General features: G+C 56.4%; 1 protein-coding gene across 1 annotated transcript in view; it reads left to right on the forward strand.

Annotated features, from left to right (window-relative positions):
- Positions 1 to 10,751, forward strand: part of KCNQ5 (potassium voltage-gated channel subfamily Q member 5) — a 221,708-nt gene extending 210,957 nt beyond the window's left edge. The window contains exons 12-14 of the mRNA XM_054162532.1: positions 7,652 to 7,783; positions 8,708 to 8,834; positions 9,697 to 10,751. Of these exons, the coding sequence (XP_054018507.1) occupies positions 7,652 to 7,783; positions 8,708 to 8,834; positions 9,697 to 10,626 (1,189 nt within the window). The 3' untranslated portion in view covers positions 10,627 to 10,751. The remainder of the gene's footprint in view (positions 1 to 7,651; positions 7,784 to 8,707; positions 8,835 to 9,696) is intronic.
- Positions 10,752 to 16,312: the final 5,561 nt, after the last annotated feature.

Consider the following 16,312-nt stretch of genomic DNA (forward strand, 5'->3'; position numbering starts at 1 on the left):
GGGTTCTCTGCTCCTGCTCTGGCAGGGGCTTGGACTGGGAGCTCTCCAGAGGTCCCTTCCAACCCCTGACAGCCTCTGAGCCTCTGTGCCATCACCTCCAGCCTCCTGTTGAATGCTAGACCTTAGTCTCTCCACACCAGGAGTGTGACCATGCTGCTGCTCAGGCAGCTGATCCTCCTCCTGATTATTCAGGGTATCTGTTACCTGCCTGCCCTGGCATCTATGCACACATCTGAGGCAGGATCTGAGACACCTCTGCAGTAACTGTAGAGTCTCAGGGTGATAGCATCTGCCCAGGTGGAAACTTTGTGCCTCCTGCTGAAGTTTGTTTTTAGCAGCAGCTTTGAATTGCAAAGGCAGTGCAGAGGGGGGAGGGGGGTTGGGGTTTTTTCCTTTCCTCTTTGGTGTGCAGCAGCAGCTGAAGGCTGAAGACATTTAATGAAGCCAGGGAGAAACTGAATGAAGTTCAGCAGGGTCAATGGGATGGAGTCCAGTTGGAGGCCTGTGGCCAGTGGAGTCCCTCAGGGGTCAGAACTGGGAGCAGAGCTGTTCAATAGATTCATCAAGGGCCTGGATGAGGGCACAGAGAGCACTGGCAGCAGGGCTGCTGATGGCACCAAGCTGGGAGCAGTGCTGACACAGGAGGCTGTGCTGCCATGCAGCCAGAGCTGGGCAGGATGAGAGCTGGGCAGGGAGAAAGGGAAGGAAATCCAACAAGGGCAAGGGGAGAGTCTGGCAGCTGGGAAAGAACAACCCCAGGGAGCAGGAGAGGTTGGGGACTGAGCTGCTGGGGAGCAGGGAAGGGGAAAAGGACCTGGGGGTGCTGGTGGGTGGGAGGCTGACCAGGAGCCAGCAATGTGCTCTGGGGGCCAGGAAGGCCAAGGGCAGCCTGGGGGGGATCAGCAGGGCTGTGGTCAGGAGGTCAGAGAGGTTCTCCTGGCAAGGTATCAGCATCTTCTCAAATCCCCCAGGCTGAGTCTTCCACAGCCCAGCTCTGGGGCTCATCCCCTCACAACAAACTCTGTCTGTGAAGATGAGCTGAGGCAGCAGGCAAGTAAGGAAGTGAGAGAAGTCCCTGGCTGCAGCTGGGCAGTGCTGGGTGAGCAGGGCACAGGGGGCAGTGTGCTGAACCCTGGGTGCTCCACAGCGTGCCTTGGGCCAGGCTGGGGCCAGCCCTGAGCCTCTGCAGCCTCCAGCTGTGAGCAGGGCAGTGCTCAGAGGGTGGCCTAGCAGTGCCCAGAGAGATCCTGGCTGGCAGTGCCCAGAGAGGTTATGGCTGGCAGTGCCCAGAGAGATCCGGCTGGCAGTGCCCAGAGAGGTTGTGGCTGGCAGTGCCCAGAGATCCTGGCTGGCAGTGCCCAGAGATCCTGGCTGGCAGTGCCCAGAGAGGTTGTGGCTGGCAGTGCCCAGAGAGGTTGTGGCTGGCAGTGCCCAGAGATCCTGGCTGGCAGTGCCCAGAGAGGTTGTGGCTAGCAGTGCCCAGAGGCCCTGGCTGGCAGTGCCCAGAGAGGTTGTGGCTGGCAGTGCCCAGAGAGGTTGTGGCTGGCAGTGCCCAGAGGCCCTGGCTGGCAGTGCCCAGAGAGGTTGTGGCTGGCAGTGCCCAGAGGCCCTGGCTGGCAGTGCCCAGAGATCCAGGCTGGCAGTGCCCAGAGGCCCTGGCTGGCAGTGCCCAGAGATCCAGGCTGGCAGTGCCCAGAGGCCCTGGCTGGCAGTGCCCAGAGGCCCTGGCTGGCAGTGCCCAGAGAGGTTGTGGCTGGCAGTGCCTAGAGATCCTGGCTGGCAGTGCCCAGAGGCCCTGGCTGGCAGTGCCCTGAGCCTTGGTGCCCAGGTGGTTGGGCAGCACTGCTCAGCCAGCCCTGGCTGTGCCATGACCAGGAAGCCCTCGGGCACAGCCTCAGCATGGCTTGGGCTGGAAGGGACCTGCAAGCTCAGCCAGCTCCAAGCCCCTGCCATGGGCAGGGACCCCTCCCCCCAGCCCAGGCTGCCCAGGGCCTCATCCAGCCTGGCCTTGAGCCCCTCCAGGGAGGGGACAGCCACAGCCTGCCTGCTCCAGTGCCTCACCACCCCTGCAGTGAAGAATTCCTTTCCCCCACCCTGCAGAGCTCCTGGAGGCTACCAGAAGGCAGAGTGCATTGCCCAGCTCCGGCAGCTGCCAGGGCTGCAGCTGTGTGCAGGAGGCTAAGCAGGAGGAGAGGCTCCCTGGCTGCTGCAGGCTGCAGAGCCTGTGCTGAGAGCCAGAGGCACTGCCTGTGCTGTGCTCTCCTCCCCAGAGGCAGGGATGGAATTATTTTCCTATTTATGGAATACAAAATCCCATTTGGGAAGCAGCAGGAAGTGACTGCAGTGGCAGGGAGGTGAACTTGCTGACCTGAGAGGGCTTTTTGCTCTCTGTCACTCTGCTGATGGCACAGATAGGCTTTCATCTGTGGGGAGCAGGAAGTGATAACACAAGAATGAGGCTGAGAGCTGGCAGGGGCTGAATGAAACCCAGCAAGGGCAAGGGCAGAGTCTGGCAGCTGGGAAAGAGCAACCCCAGGGAGCAGGAGAGGTTGGGGACTGAGCTGCTGGGGAGCAGGGAAGGGGAAAAGGACCTGGGGGTGCTGGTGGGTGGGAGGCTGACCAGGAGCCAGCAATGTGCTCTGGGGGCCAAGAAGGCCAATGGCAGCCTGGGGGGGATCAGCAGGGCTGTGGTCAGGAGGTCAGAGAGGTTCTCCTGCCCCTCTGCTCTGCCCTGCTGAGGCCACAGCTGGAATCTTGGGTCCAGCTCTGGGCCCCTCAGGTCAGGAAGGAGCTCAGGGAAGTGCTGGAGAGAGTCCATGGCAGAGGCACAAAGATGCTGCAGGCAATGGAAGCTCTTCCTTAGGAGCAGAGCCTGAGGGAGCTGAGGGCTCTGGAGCTTGGCTTGGAGGAGCCTGAGAGGTGAGCTCCTTGCTGGGGCTAAAGCTGTGCAGGGGCAGTGGCCAGAGGCTGGAGCCAGGCTGGAGTCAGCACCACAGAGCATCAGAGGCTGGGAGGGAGCTGCAGAGAGCATCCAGTGCAGCCCCTGCCAGAGCAGCAGCACCCAGGGCAGGCCACACAGCAATGCAGCCAGGGGGGGTTGGAAAGGCTCCAGAGCAGGAGACTCCACAACCTCTCTGGGCAGCCTGCTCCAGGCCTCCCTCACCCTCACAACAAAGAAGTTTCTCCTCCTGGGCAGCTGAAACCTTCTCTGCTCAAGTTTGTCTCCATTGCTCCTTGGCTTCTTGCTGTGCAGCACCCACAAGAGCTTGGCCCCCTCCCCTTGACCCCCAGCCCTCAGCTCTTGAGAGACATTGATCAGATCCCTCTCAGCCTTCTCTTCTCCAGATTCAACAGCCCCAGGGCTCTCAGTCTCTCTTCCCAGGGGAGATGCTCAAGTCCCCTCAGCATCCTCCTGCCTCTGCCTTGGGCTCTCTCCAGCAGCTCTCTGTCTCTCTTCACCTGGGGAGCCCCAAACTGGACCCAGGATTGCAGCTGTGCTCTCAGCAGGGCAGAGCAGAGGGGGAGCAGAACCTCCCCAGCCCTGCTGGCCACACTTCTCTTGATGTCTAACCACATCTATAAGTTTACCTGGATGCCAGGGGAATGAAGCTCCATTTCATCCTGAGAAAGTGACAGGGCTGACAGGGTAGAGGTTTGAAAACATAACCTGGGGGTGAGAGAGCTGCACAGGGACTGGAGATGTGCTGAGGAGGTGCCAGGCTTACTGAAGTGCCCTAGGGACAAGCAGGATGGATTTTAGCACTGTGAGGGACAGTGTGGATGGGAATCCAAAGGTACCAAACACCAGGAGATGCCACAGTGCCAGGCTGGGGCTGGTCCTGCATCTGGCAAGAGTTAGGTGCCCTGGGTGCTGCCTTTGGCTGCTGCAGGTAGGTAGCAAAAAATATCAGTGTTGGACCTAAAACTTTCTACAAGTGCCCAGGCTGGTGGGGCCTGGGCTTAGAGGTTAGCTGCAGACAATGCCCTTTGAGATTCACACAATGCTCTGGGTTGGAAGGGACCTTAAAGATCAGCCAGTCCCAACCCTCTGCCGTGGGCAGGACACCTCACACCAGCCCAGGCTGCTCAGGGCCTCATCCAGCCTGGCCACAGGTGAGGCATCCACAGCTCCCTGGGCAGCCTGTGCCAGTCTCTCCCCACCCCTGCCATAAAAAAGTCTTCCTGATCTCCAGTCTGAGTCTGCTCTCCTCAAGCTTCAATCCATTCCCCTTCATCCTATCCCTACAAGCAAAAAGTCCCTTCCCAACTTTCCTGCAGCCCCTTCAGGTCCTGGAAGGCAGCTCTAAGCTCTCCCTGGAGCCTTCTTTTCCCCAGGCTGAAGAGCTCCTGCAGCCTTACTTTAGTTCAACACGAAAGCCTCTCCCCCTCCCGCTCCTGCTCTCCTCTGGAGCACAGAGCAGCTTGAGCTGGGGCCCCAAGCACCTCCCTCCCCATTGAAGCAGGCTCCTTGCTCTAGCTGCAGGTGGCCCTGCTGACTGCAGGGGCCTGCACTAGATGACCTTTAGAGGTCCCTTCCAACCCCAACCATCCTGTGGTTGTACTTTGGACAGCTGCTTGTCACCCCGGGGTGCTCCCACGTGTGACAGCCACCTTGTCATCTGTCCCGGGGGGGCTGAGCCGCAACGTCCGAGCTGGCTCCACGGCATGCAGCGGTTCAAGAGCGCAGATCCTGTTTCGAGAAGCGCTGAGGGCCGCAGGGGCTCGCTCCCTGGGGCTCGCTCCCTGGGGTTCGCTCCCTGGGGCTCGCTCCCTGGGGCTCGCTCCCTGGGGTTCGCTCCTTGGGGCTCGCTCCCTGGGGCTCGCTCCCTGGGGCTCGCTCCTTGGGGCTCGCTCCCTGGGGCTCGCTCCCTGGGGCTCGCTCCCTGGGGTTCGCTCCTTGGGGCTCGCTCCCTGGGGCTCGCTCCCTGGGGTTCGCTCCTTGGGGCTCGCTCCCTGGGGCTCGCTCCCTGGGGCTCGCTCCTTGGGGCTCGCTCCTTGGGGCTCGCTCCCTGGGGCTCGCTCCTTGGGGCTCGCTCCCTGGGGCTCGCTCCCTGGGGCTCGCTCCCTGGGGCTCGCTCCCTGGGGTTCGCTCCCTGGGGCTCGCTCCCTGGGGTTCGCTCCCTGGGGCTCGCTCCCTGGGGTTCGCTCCCTGGGGCGCGCTCCCTGGGGCTCGCTCCCTGGGGCTCGCTCCCTGGGGCTCGCTCCTTGGGGTTCGCTCCCTGGGGTTCGCTCCCTGGGGCTCGCTCCCTGGGGCTCGCTCCCTGGGGCTCGCTCCCTGGGGCGCGCTCCCTGGGGCTCGCTCCCTGGGGCTCGCTCCCTGGGGCTCGCTCCTTGGGGTTCGCTCCCTGGGGTTCGCTCCCTGGGGCTCGCTCCCTGGGGCTCGCTCCCTGGGGTTCGCTCCCTGGGGCTCGCTCCCTGGGGTTCGCTCCCTGGGGCTCGCTCCCTGGGGCTCGCTCCTTGGGGTTCGCTCCTTGGGGCTCGCTCCCTGGGGCTCGCTCCCTGGGGTTCGCTCCTTGGGGCTCGCTCCCTGGGGCTCGCTCCCTGGGGCTCGCTCCTTGGGGCTCGCTCCCTGGGGCTCGCTCCCTGGGGCTCGCTCCCTGGGGTTCGCTCCCTGGGGTTCGCTCCCTGGGGCTCGCTCCCTGGGGCTCGCTCCCTGGGGTTCGCTCCCTGGGGCTCGCTCCCTGGGGTTCGCTCCCTGGGGCTCGCTCCCTGGGGCTCGCTCCCTGGGGCTCGCTCCCTGGGGCGCGCTCCCTGGGGCTCGTCCTCGCCTTCCGCTGCTGCTTGCTCCGCGCCCGCAGCTCCGGGCCGCCGGCGCCGGCCGGCCGCCGTGGGCCTCGCTCGCCCTCTCGTGGTGAGAGCGGGCACGACAGGGCCGAGCGCTGCCTTGCCTTGCCCTCCCCAGCGAGCCAGCATCCTTTCGCTTGGAAAAGACCCTTGCGATCCTCTAGTCCAGCCACGATCTAACTCTGCCGAGTCTGCGACTGAACCCTGCCCCTCCGCAACACGTCTCTGCCTCGTCCGAACACCTCCAGCGATGGAGGCTCAACCGCAGAGTCACAGAAAATGTCTGCTTGGGAGAGACCTCAAAGACCATCCAGGCCAACCTACCTTCCTGGGCAGCCTCTGCCAGGCTTCTCTCACCCTCACAGGGAACAAATTCTTCCTCCTCTTCCCATGGCACTTCCTCTGCCGCAGCTTCCCCCACTGCCTCTTGTGCTGGCATTGGGCAGCCCCCAGCAGAGCCTGGCTCCAGCCTCTGCACATCAACAGCAAGGAGGTCGCCTCTCAGGTTCCTCCTCTCCTTTCCAACCCAAACTACTGGCACAGGTTGCCCAGGGAGGTGGTGGAAGCCTGGAGGCGTTTGCAGCCAGGCTGGATGTGGCTGTGAGCAACCTGCTGTGGTGTGAGGTGTCCCTGCCCATGGCAGGGGGTTGGGCTGAGCCTTGGGGTCCCTCCCAGCCCTGACAGCTCTGGGATTCTCTGAATCAATACACACCATGGGGCTGTTCCTTGCTGAAGTTAATTAAGATGGCATCACATGAGCTAATCCCTAACCCAGAAGTGATAGTCACAGCTCACTGGCAGAGCCCTGATGCTTTCAGTCCTGCCTTTGGCTGCTGAGCACTGCCACCAAACCACCTTGATAAGCCCCAAATCCTCTTCTGAGGCTGCCAGGCAGTAATGAAGGCTTCTGTGCTCCCTGATTAAGAAGCTTCTCTGGCTGTTGATAGAAATTAGTCTCCTGCCTTTTCTCTTGTAAAGTCACTCAGCTGTGGCAAGTTCAGCTCTCTCCAGCTCAGCTCAGCTTTTCCAACAGGCTTTTGTATTTTCATCCAAAAAGGAGATAAAGGTGGTGAGCAGCCAGCCCAGAGAGCATCCTCGCAGGAGGATGGTCCTGCCTGGTCTGTCACCTGCCTCCTTTGCTCCCTGTGACCTGAGTGGAGAGCTGGGGGCCAGCAGAGGTTGTCTGTGCTGTCACATTGCTAGGAGCAGAGCATCCTGGCATCCTTTGGCAGCTAAAGAACAGAAAGAAAAGGACTCCACGGCCCAGGTTCAGAAGACACCAGGAGCCCTTGGTCTGTAGCAGTGGCTGACAATGGAAGAGAGGGAAGTGCAGCACCTGCCCCTGTGTGAAACTGCAGGGAGGTCAGTCCTGAACTGCCCAAGGAAGGGACTGCTGCTAGCAGCCCTTTGCCATGGCTCATTTCTGTCTTCAGAATGGTGGCTCAAGGCAGTGCCCCTGGCAAGCAATTTCATTTTGAACTGGAAGCTGCCAGCAGGGGACTTGCTGGAACTGGGGGTGCTTAGTCTTCACAAGAGGAGGCTGAGGGCAGATCTCAGCTCCTTGGCCTCATGGAGAAGGACTAGAAGTGGGGAGATTGAGATTGGCTGTGAGGAAGAAGTTGTTGCCCAGGAGGGTGGTGAGAGCCTGGCACAGGCTGCCCAGGGAGGTGGTGGAAGCCTCCTGCCTGGAGGTGTTTGCAGCCAGGCTGGAGGTGGCTGTGAGCAACCTGCTGTGGTGTGAGGGGTCCTGGATGCTTGGGGTTTTGAATGTGCAGAGGAGACTCCACAGCCCCTCTGGGCAGCCTGCTCCAGGGGTATTGCTTCCCAGCTCCTGAAGGTTAATCTCTGCAATGCTCTCTCCCCACAGGATTATGAAATTCCACGTGGCAAAGAGGAAGTTCAAGGAAACTCTTCGCCCCTACGATGTGAAAGATGTCATTGAGCAGTACTCAGCAGGCCACCTGGACATGCTCTGCAGGATTAAGAGTCTCCAGTCACGGTAAGGGAACAGCACCTGCTCTGCACAGCCACTTGGTGTGCTGGCAGCCAAGAGTTGCTAACCTGTCACAGAGCCACAGAGTGCCAGGGGCTGGAGGGGAGCTGCAGAGCTCAGCCAGCCCAAGCCCCCTGCCCCAGCAGGGGCACCCAGAGCAGCTCACACAGCAACACATCCAGCTGGCCTTGCAAGAGCTCCACACAGGGAGACTCCACAGCCCCCCTGGGCAGCCTCTGCCAGGCTTCTCTCTCCCTCCCAGGGAACAAATTCTTCCTCCTCTTCCCATGGCACTGCCTCTGCCTCAGCTTCCACCACTGCCCCTTGTGCTGGCATTGGGCAGCCCCCAGCAGAGCCTGGCTCCAGCCTCTGGCCACTGCCCCTGCACAGCTTTAGCCCCAGCAAGGAGCTCACCTCTCAGGCTCCTCCAAGCCAAGCCCCAGAGCCCTCAGCTCCCTCAGGCTCTGCTCCTAAGGAAGAGCTTCCACTGCCTGCAGCATCTTTGTGCCTCTGCCATGGACTCTCTCCAGCACTTCCCTGAGCTCCTTCCTGACCTGAGGGGCCCAGAGCTGGACACAAGATTCCAGCTGTGGCCTCAGCAGGGCAGAGCAGAGGGGCAGGAGAACCTCTCTGTTGAACAAGGGGAGAGTCTTGCACCTGGGAAAGAGCAACCCCAGGGATCAGGAGAGGTTGGGGACTGAGCTGCTGGAGAGCAGGGAAGGGGAAAAGGACCTGGGGGTGCTGGTGGGTGGGAGGCTGACCAGGAGCCAGCAATGTGCTGTGGTGGCCAGGAAGGCCAATGGCAGCCTGGGGGGGATCAGCAGGGTTGTGGTCAGGAGGTCTGTGATTGATTTTCAGTTCATGGCTATAAGCAAACACTTCCAGACCAGCACTGTTTGGGGGAATCACAGCAGCTTATTTCTCTTGCAGTGTTGACCAGATCCTAGGGAAGGGACAAATCACAGCAGACAAAAGAAGCAGAGAGAAGAACCCTGCAGAGAGTGAGACAGCTGATGACCTCAGCATGCTGGGCCGTGTGGTGAAGGTGGAGAAGCAGGTAGGTGCTTGTCTGTGCCTTGCTCTGGTGCTCTTGTTCCTGCCTTCAAAGGCTCAGCAGGTAAAATGGGGTTGGTTTATTTCCAATACCTGCTTCATTTCTGTGCTGCAATTGCACTACCTTGACTCTCTTCCATGTACAGAGAAGTGAGTGAGGAGAAATTGCAGGGTTATGGGAAATTCCCATGGCTTCCTGCATTGCAGTTCAGTGGCCAAGAGCATGCACCCAGCTCCTTCAGCAGTCACAGCTGCACAGATTGCACTGGGTTGGAAGGGATCCTCAAAGGTCATCTTGCCCAGCCCCCCTGCAGTCAGCAGGGACACCTCCAGGCTGCCCAGAGCTACACCAAGTCTGACTTTGAATGTCTCCAGGGATGAGGCCTCAACCACATCCTCCCCTGGAAGCCTGTTCTGGTGTTTCACCACTCTGATTGTGATGAACTTCTTCCTTGTGTCCAACTTACACCTACCCTGCTCCAGTTTCAAGCTACTGCCCCTTGTCCAAGCCCTTCCAATCAGTCCCTCCCCAGCCCTCCTGGAGGTTCTCTTCAGATACTGAAATGCAGCTATAAGGTCTCTCCAGAGCCTTCTCTTCTCCAGGCTGGACAGATTGGATGTGAGGAAGAAGTTGTTGCCCAGGAGGGTGGTGAGAGCCTGGCACAGGCTGCCCAGGGAGGTGGTGGAAGCCTCCTGCCTGGAGGTGTTTGCAGCCAGGCTGGAGGTGGCTGTGAGCAACCTGCTGTGGTGTGAGGTGTCCCTGCCCATGGCAGGGGGCTGGAGCTGGCTGAGCCTTGAGCTCCTTTCCAGCCCTGACACTTGCATGACCCTCCTCTCCTCTCCTCTCCTCTCCTGTCCCCCTGCAGGTTCAATCCATCGAGTCCAAGCTGGACTGCCTGTTGGACATTTACCAGCAGGTGCTGCGGAAGGGCTCTGCCTCGGCGCTGGCTTTGGCGTCCCTGCAGGCGCCAGCCTTCGACTGCGAGCAGACCTCCGACTACCAGAGCCCCGCGGACAGCAAGGACTCTGCCCAAACCAGCGGCTGCGTGTCCAGATCAGCCAGTGCCAACCTGCCTCGTGGCCTGCAGCTCATCCTGACCCCCAACGAGTTCAGCACTCAGGCTTACTACGCCTTCAGCCCAGCCGGGCACAGTCAGGCGACGCACGTGCCAAACGACGGAGCCGCGGCGGCCGGCGGCGCGGCGCACCAGACCGGCCAGGCCGCCAAGCCGGCGGCTCCCTCCACCTTGCAGATTCCGCCTTTCTCGTCCCTGAAGCACCTCAGCAGGCCTGAGCCGGTTCACATCATTCCTGTCACCACCCAGGAGAACGTTTCCGAGGTCACCGCTTGCCTGGTCGCCTCCAGGGACGGCGGGCAGGCCGCGCCGCCGGCCGCCAGGGAGCCGGCCTGGAGGAAAAGCCTGGACGCGGGAGGGGAGCCCTCGCTCTCGGTCAGACCCGTGGTGCAGATGGACTTGGGGAAGTCTTTGTCTGTGCAAAACCTCATACAGTCGACAGAAGAACTGAACGTGCAGGGGGCTGGCAGCGACTCCAGCGGTTCCAGAGGCAGCCAAGACGTCTACTCCAAGTGGAGGGAGTCCAAACTGTTTATAACTGACGAAGAGTTGGAGGCAGAGGCAGGGACAGAGACTGCTGAAGCCGCCCCCCGCCCGCTGGTGGAAACGACTCTCTCTGCTGACTCTCTAAGGACTGGAATATCAAGATCATCTCAGAACATCTGCAAGCCAGGGGATGGTACAGAAGCACTCAGTCTGCTCCACGTCAAACTGAAATAGCGGCTCGGGGGCTGCCTTCACTGGCTGGGTCGTTCCTCTGCTCACACACAGCATAGCATGAACTGCTCCCAAAGCCTTTCAAATCAGAGGAAATCACCAACGCCCCCCCACCCCCCCACCCCAGGATGGATCTGCAGAGCAGTCGAACCGGCCCACTCCTCCCAGCTGCATGACAATGCATGTTCGAAGCGGTGGCTGACGCTCGGGCTTGCACCTGCGGCGCAGCAAACCTTTGGCGGCGGCTCCCGAGGTGTGAAGCCCGAGCTGCCTACAGAGCTCATGCTGCAGGATGTATCCAAAACAGAACAAAAGCCCCAGTCTGGAGCGGTTTAGCCCTAGTTTGCCCTTTTCCTGCAGGGCAGAAGTTACAAAAAAGAAAGGGAAAGCAAATACCAATTGTGAGGTTCAAAGCACTTTGCTGCCGAGAGAGATCTGCCCGAGGCCGCGGCTTAGAGGAGAGCTTATGTTTACAAGGAGAACAGCAGCACACCTGTACCTGCAGCTGCTAGCAAGGCACCAAGGGAACCACGAACAGGGGAGGAGAATTGGCTGCCAGGGGCCAGGCGTGGCACAGATCAGCTCATCAGTGACCACTCTGAGCGCCAGCACCTCCCTGTCCCTCTGATCCCTGGTGGCAGAGGCGCCTGGCACACCGCTGCCGCCTGGCACACCGCTGCCGCCTGGCACACCGCTGCCGCCTGGCTCCTCGCCACCAGGACTTCCTTTTGCCACCGGCAGTTTGTGTCCTAAGGGCTGGGGGCTGGCCTCAGAAGTGGGCAGCTTGGCTGACTGCACTGAAAATGCAGGGGGGGATCTCTCCTCCTCCGGTCTCACCGAGGAGCTGCCTTGTGAACCTCAAACGCGTCGGCAGCGGTGGGGGGGGGGAAGGAAGCAATATTCCTAGGTTCATAGAATGGTTTAGGTGGGAAGGGACCTCAAAGGTCATCTGCTTCCAGCTCCCCTGTGGTGGGCAGGAACACCTTCCACTAGACCAGGCTGCAGAAGCAATATTTCCTTCTGTGGAAATTTGGGCAATTTTCCTGGCAAGTCCCAACCTGAGATCCCAGGAGAGCACTTGATAAGGCTGGGGAGGGAGAGGAAAATGAGGACCTGGAAACACAGACTGAAAGCTGAAAAGGGCAGAACAGGGAAGACAGAAAGACAACACAGTCAATGAAGAAAGAAAGAATGTATAGATGTATAAAATAATGGATTGAGGAAGGAAAATGATTCTAGAAAATAAAGCAAGGAAGGTAAAAATATATATTTATTTTTGTAAATCTAGCCTGTCAGAGCAGATCCTGAGTGCTGCTTCCAAGCAACAGCACAGACTGCCAGGGAGGCATCAGCAAAGGAAAGAGAAGTGGGGAAGGGGCACCTTAACTGAAAAAAAAGCCCAGCCCTGAAGCGCCGGGGGGGGCAGGTCGGTTTGTTCCTGTTTGCTTGCTTTTGAAATGAAAAGGGAGGAGAGAGGGGCAAGTGGTCACCTTCTTAAAGCTCAACACTGTGTCCCAGCTGCACTCATTCCTTGTGAACTTCCCAAGAAAGGACCTCCAGACTCCCTCCTCCCAATAGCCTAACAGACTCCTGACAGAGTCCTGCAGGCCAAAGCCTCCATCAGAGCCAGTGCTCTTGCTTGGCACCTCCTCTTTTGTTCCTACCCTAACCTGCACTTCCCTTCTGCTGGGCTGCAGGGGAGCTGGCAGTGCCCTCTCTGCACATCCTCAGCAAGGCTTCTCTGCTGGCACGACCCCGGGGAGCCTGCCCAGGCTTGGAGCCTGCCCAGGCTTGGAGCCTGCCCAGGCTTTCACCCTTCCCAGCTGCAGGGTGCAATGCCTGACCCCCCAGGCTTACACCCCACCTGCACCACCAGCTTGTAGACAGCCCCAGACGGGCTCAGCTCCCCTCTAGCAGCAGGAACACCGAATGCAGGAGGGGGTGCCAGTGCCAGCTCACTCAGGGCAGTGTTTTCCTCAAGGCCCAGACCTGCTGGGAACTTAAACTGTGTGCATCAAAAGCATCACTGCAGTCTTAACCACAGCCGAGTGCTGTAGCTTGCCTCGTGGAGCATTCTTGGCTGCCTTTAACTACCAAACCATTGCCATTTCTGCTTCCCCCTTGCTTCCTTTGCAGAAGCATTCCTGGATGCTAGCTGACAGCCTCACGATGTGCAAGGCCATGCAGAGTGTGGAGCGTGTGTGTGTCGCCGTGTCTCTGCAGGGGGGGTCCAGGGGCGGCACCGCTGTGCTCCAGCTGCTCGATCCTCCCCGCAGGCAGCTGGCGCCACCGCTTCCCTTCACCACCGCCTGGCCATGGCAGCGTTTCCCGCAGCCAGCATTTCCCCTGCCTTGGGGTGCAGCCTGCTCGCCTCGGCAGCCTGATTCCAGCAGTCCTGCTGGGGGAGGATCAGTAGGGGATTTCCAACATCTCAGTTCCTTTCCCTGCTAACTTATTTGAATGTCTGCAGTCTGTCCGGGCAGCTCTGCAACCCTGAAGTACTATCCAAAACCTTAACATTTACAAGGGGGGGTGGTGTTGCTGGGGTTTGTTTTTTTTTCAGGCTCTTCTTTCTTTTTTTCCTAAGGGTTTCATGGTGCCTTTCTTGCCTTTTTTCACACAAAACCTCCTGCTGGCCTGAGCACAAAACCTGCCCTTAGGTTCAGCTGAGCAAGAGATGGAGCGTGTGTCAGCCACGGGAATCCCTTCCCCTCCCCGAGGAGCTCAGCAAAAGTCAAGGCATCACCAATTGGACACCACTCTTCCACCTTCCATCTGCACCAGCAAATAGTTGCACCACCCCCACCCCCCACCCCCTCCATTGAGCCTGGGAGGTGGCAATGGCAGAACTGAGCCTTGGCCCCACGCAGCCGCCGCAGCAGCAGCAGCAGCAGCAGCAGCAGCAGGGCCTTGGGTGTTGCTGCTGATTTCTCTCACAGGAAACTTGGTGTTTTTTTGCCTTAAACGACATGCTTGAGTCCTTCTCATTGTAAGTTAATTTATTTAAGAGGAGTTTGTGCACAGAAGAATGAGTTCTATAAATTATGTACGAGAATGTTAATGTCTTAAAGTACCAATAAAGCCAGAGGATGGGATCTTACCCACTTGTGCTGTACAATCCTCCTGGTTTGTTCTTTCCCCTCCCCGTCTCCTTTCCTGCTCACCAGCATCGCTCTTACTTCTGTAGCTGCAGGTCTGCTCACGCAGGAAGAGCTATTTTGGTTTGAAACATCATAATGACAGAAGGAAACCCAGAAGGAGGAGTGACTGCATGAAACTCGAGAAGGAGGAGTGGTTGGCTTGGACTGTTGTAAGCTCTGCTCCTGTCTCCTCATGAAGAGTTTCCTGCTCTTGCTCCCCCTCTCCCTCTCTCTTTCAAAGGCAGTGTCAGGACTGGCAGCCACACATTGCTCCCGCAGCAGAAGCACCGCTCTGGCTCGGCAGGTGGGGAGCTGCTCAGCGCGGTCCAGCTGGTGACAGCTGAGAAAGATTGGTCGGGAGGAGGAGCAAAGGACAAGCTGCTTCAGTTCAGCTAATTTGACTTGCCTGTACTTTATTTTAGTGTATATTTTACTGGATTTTCATTTATTTTATTTGTTTATTTCATTTTATTCTATTCTATTGCATTTTATTTTACTTTATTTTACTTCCTTTGGTTTATTTTAATTCATTTTAGTTCATTTCATTTTTCTTGTATTGCATTCTACTTGATTTTATTTTACTTATTTTTCTTTACTTCATTTCATTTTATTTTATATTTTATTTTACTTGATTTTATATTTGATTTTATATTTGATTTTACCTTCTTTTCTTTTAGATCTCATTTTACTTTGGTTTATTTTACTTTGTTTCATTTTACTTTATTTTATTTTACTTTTATTTTATATTTTATTTTACTTTATTTTCCTTTATTTTCTTTATATCTTATTTTACTTTGGTTTATTTTACTTTATTTCATTTTACTTTATTTCATTTTACTTTATTTCATTTTACTTTATTTCATTTTACTTTTAATTTATATTTGATTTTACTTTGATTTATATTTGATTTTACTTTATTTTCCTTTATTTTCCTTTATTTTCTTTATATCTTATTTTACTTTATTTGACTTTGTTTTATTTTACTTTATTTTATTTTACTTTTATATTTTATTTTACTTTGTTTTATATTTGATTTTACTTTATTTTACTTTATTTTATATCGTATTTTATTTTATTTTACTTTGTTTTATATTTGATTTTACTTTATTTTATTTGTTTTATATTTGATTTTACTTTCTTTTATTTCATCTCTTATTTTATTTTATATTCTATTTTACATTATTTTATTTTACTTTATATTTCCTTTTACTTTCTTTTGTTTCATCTCTTATGTGACTTTATTTTCTATTCTATTTTGCATTCTTTTATTTTACTTTATTATATTTTCTTTATTTTATTTCATTTCCTTTCATTTCAATTCTTTTTTTCCTGATTCCCAGTCCCCTGGAGGATTGTTGGAAGGGAGAATTTCTGAGCTTAGTTAAAGAGCTGCAGGAACTAAGCCTTGTCCCAGTAGCTGTTTTCTACATCAGTCTGTTCCTTGTCCCTGACTGAAGAGAGAACTGAACAAAGAGAAAGGAAAAGCGAGGGAGAATAGTTCTGATGATGATTATTTGGAGGTGAAGCTTGCAAAGACCACACACTGTTAGCCACAGTGCCCAGGGTTGTTCCATGTGCTTTGGAGAGGATCCCACTCGGAGCCACTGCTCTCGTGAGTGGGAGGTGAGATGAGGAATGCAGCTGCTCTGCTGCAGTGAGCCCAACCGTGCTGCAGTGCTGCAGTGCTGATGTGCAGCAGAACAGCTGATGTGCAGCAGCGAGGACTGGGACCTGCACTCACAGACCCACACAAGTGTCAGGGCTGGAAGGGACCCCAAGGTTCAGCCAGTCCCAGCCCCCTGCCATGGGCAGGGACACCTCACACCACAGCAGGTTGCTCACAGCCACCTCCAGCCTGGCTGCAAACACCTCCAGGCAGGAGGCTGCCACCACCTCCCTGGGCAGCCTGTGCCAGGCTCTCACCACCCTCCTGGGCAACAACTTCTTCCTCACAGCCAATCTCAATCTCCCCACTTCTAGTTCTGCTCCATCCCCCCAGTCCTATCCCTCCCTGACACCCTCAGCAGTCCCTCCCCAGCTTTCTTGGAGCCCCCTGCAGATGCTGGAAGGCCACAATGAGGTCTCCTGGGAGCCTTCTCCTCTCCAGCCTGCGCAACCCCAACTCCCTCAGCCTGCCCTCGTAGCAGAGCAGCTCAAGGGTAAAAAAATGCTGTGGAATTAATTCATTCCTTCCAGAGAACTGAAGAACTTTTTCTTGAGTCAGGAGCTCAGATTGGAACCCTTCTTTTGCTGGTCATCTGTTTCAAGTGAGAATGGGAACATGCCAGTTGTTTCCTGAGGAAACTCAATGCTTGGCCGAATTTCCCCACCTCACCTTGGCTGGGTGGAAACCAAACCAAACCACGCACAAAGCACTGGTGGGAAAAGGGAAGGAGAGGAAGGGAGGGACAGTGAAAAGCACAGAGGAAAGGAGAGCACTCAGGAAAGAGGAGCAAGCAGGGAAAGAAAATACAACAGCAAAGGAATGGAAAATAAAATAAATAATACTTTAAAAAAATAAATAGGAAGAGGTTTAAGCAGCTGAGGCT

This window comes from Dryobates pubescens, chromosome 6 (assembly GCF_014839835.1).
Source record: "Dryobates pubescens isolate bDryPub1 chromosome 6, bDryPub1.pri, whole genome shotgun sequence".
Classification (NCBI taxonomy): domain Eukaryota; kingdom Metazoa; phylum Chordata; class Aves; order Piciformes; family Picidae; genus Dryobates; species Dryobates pubescens.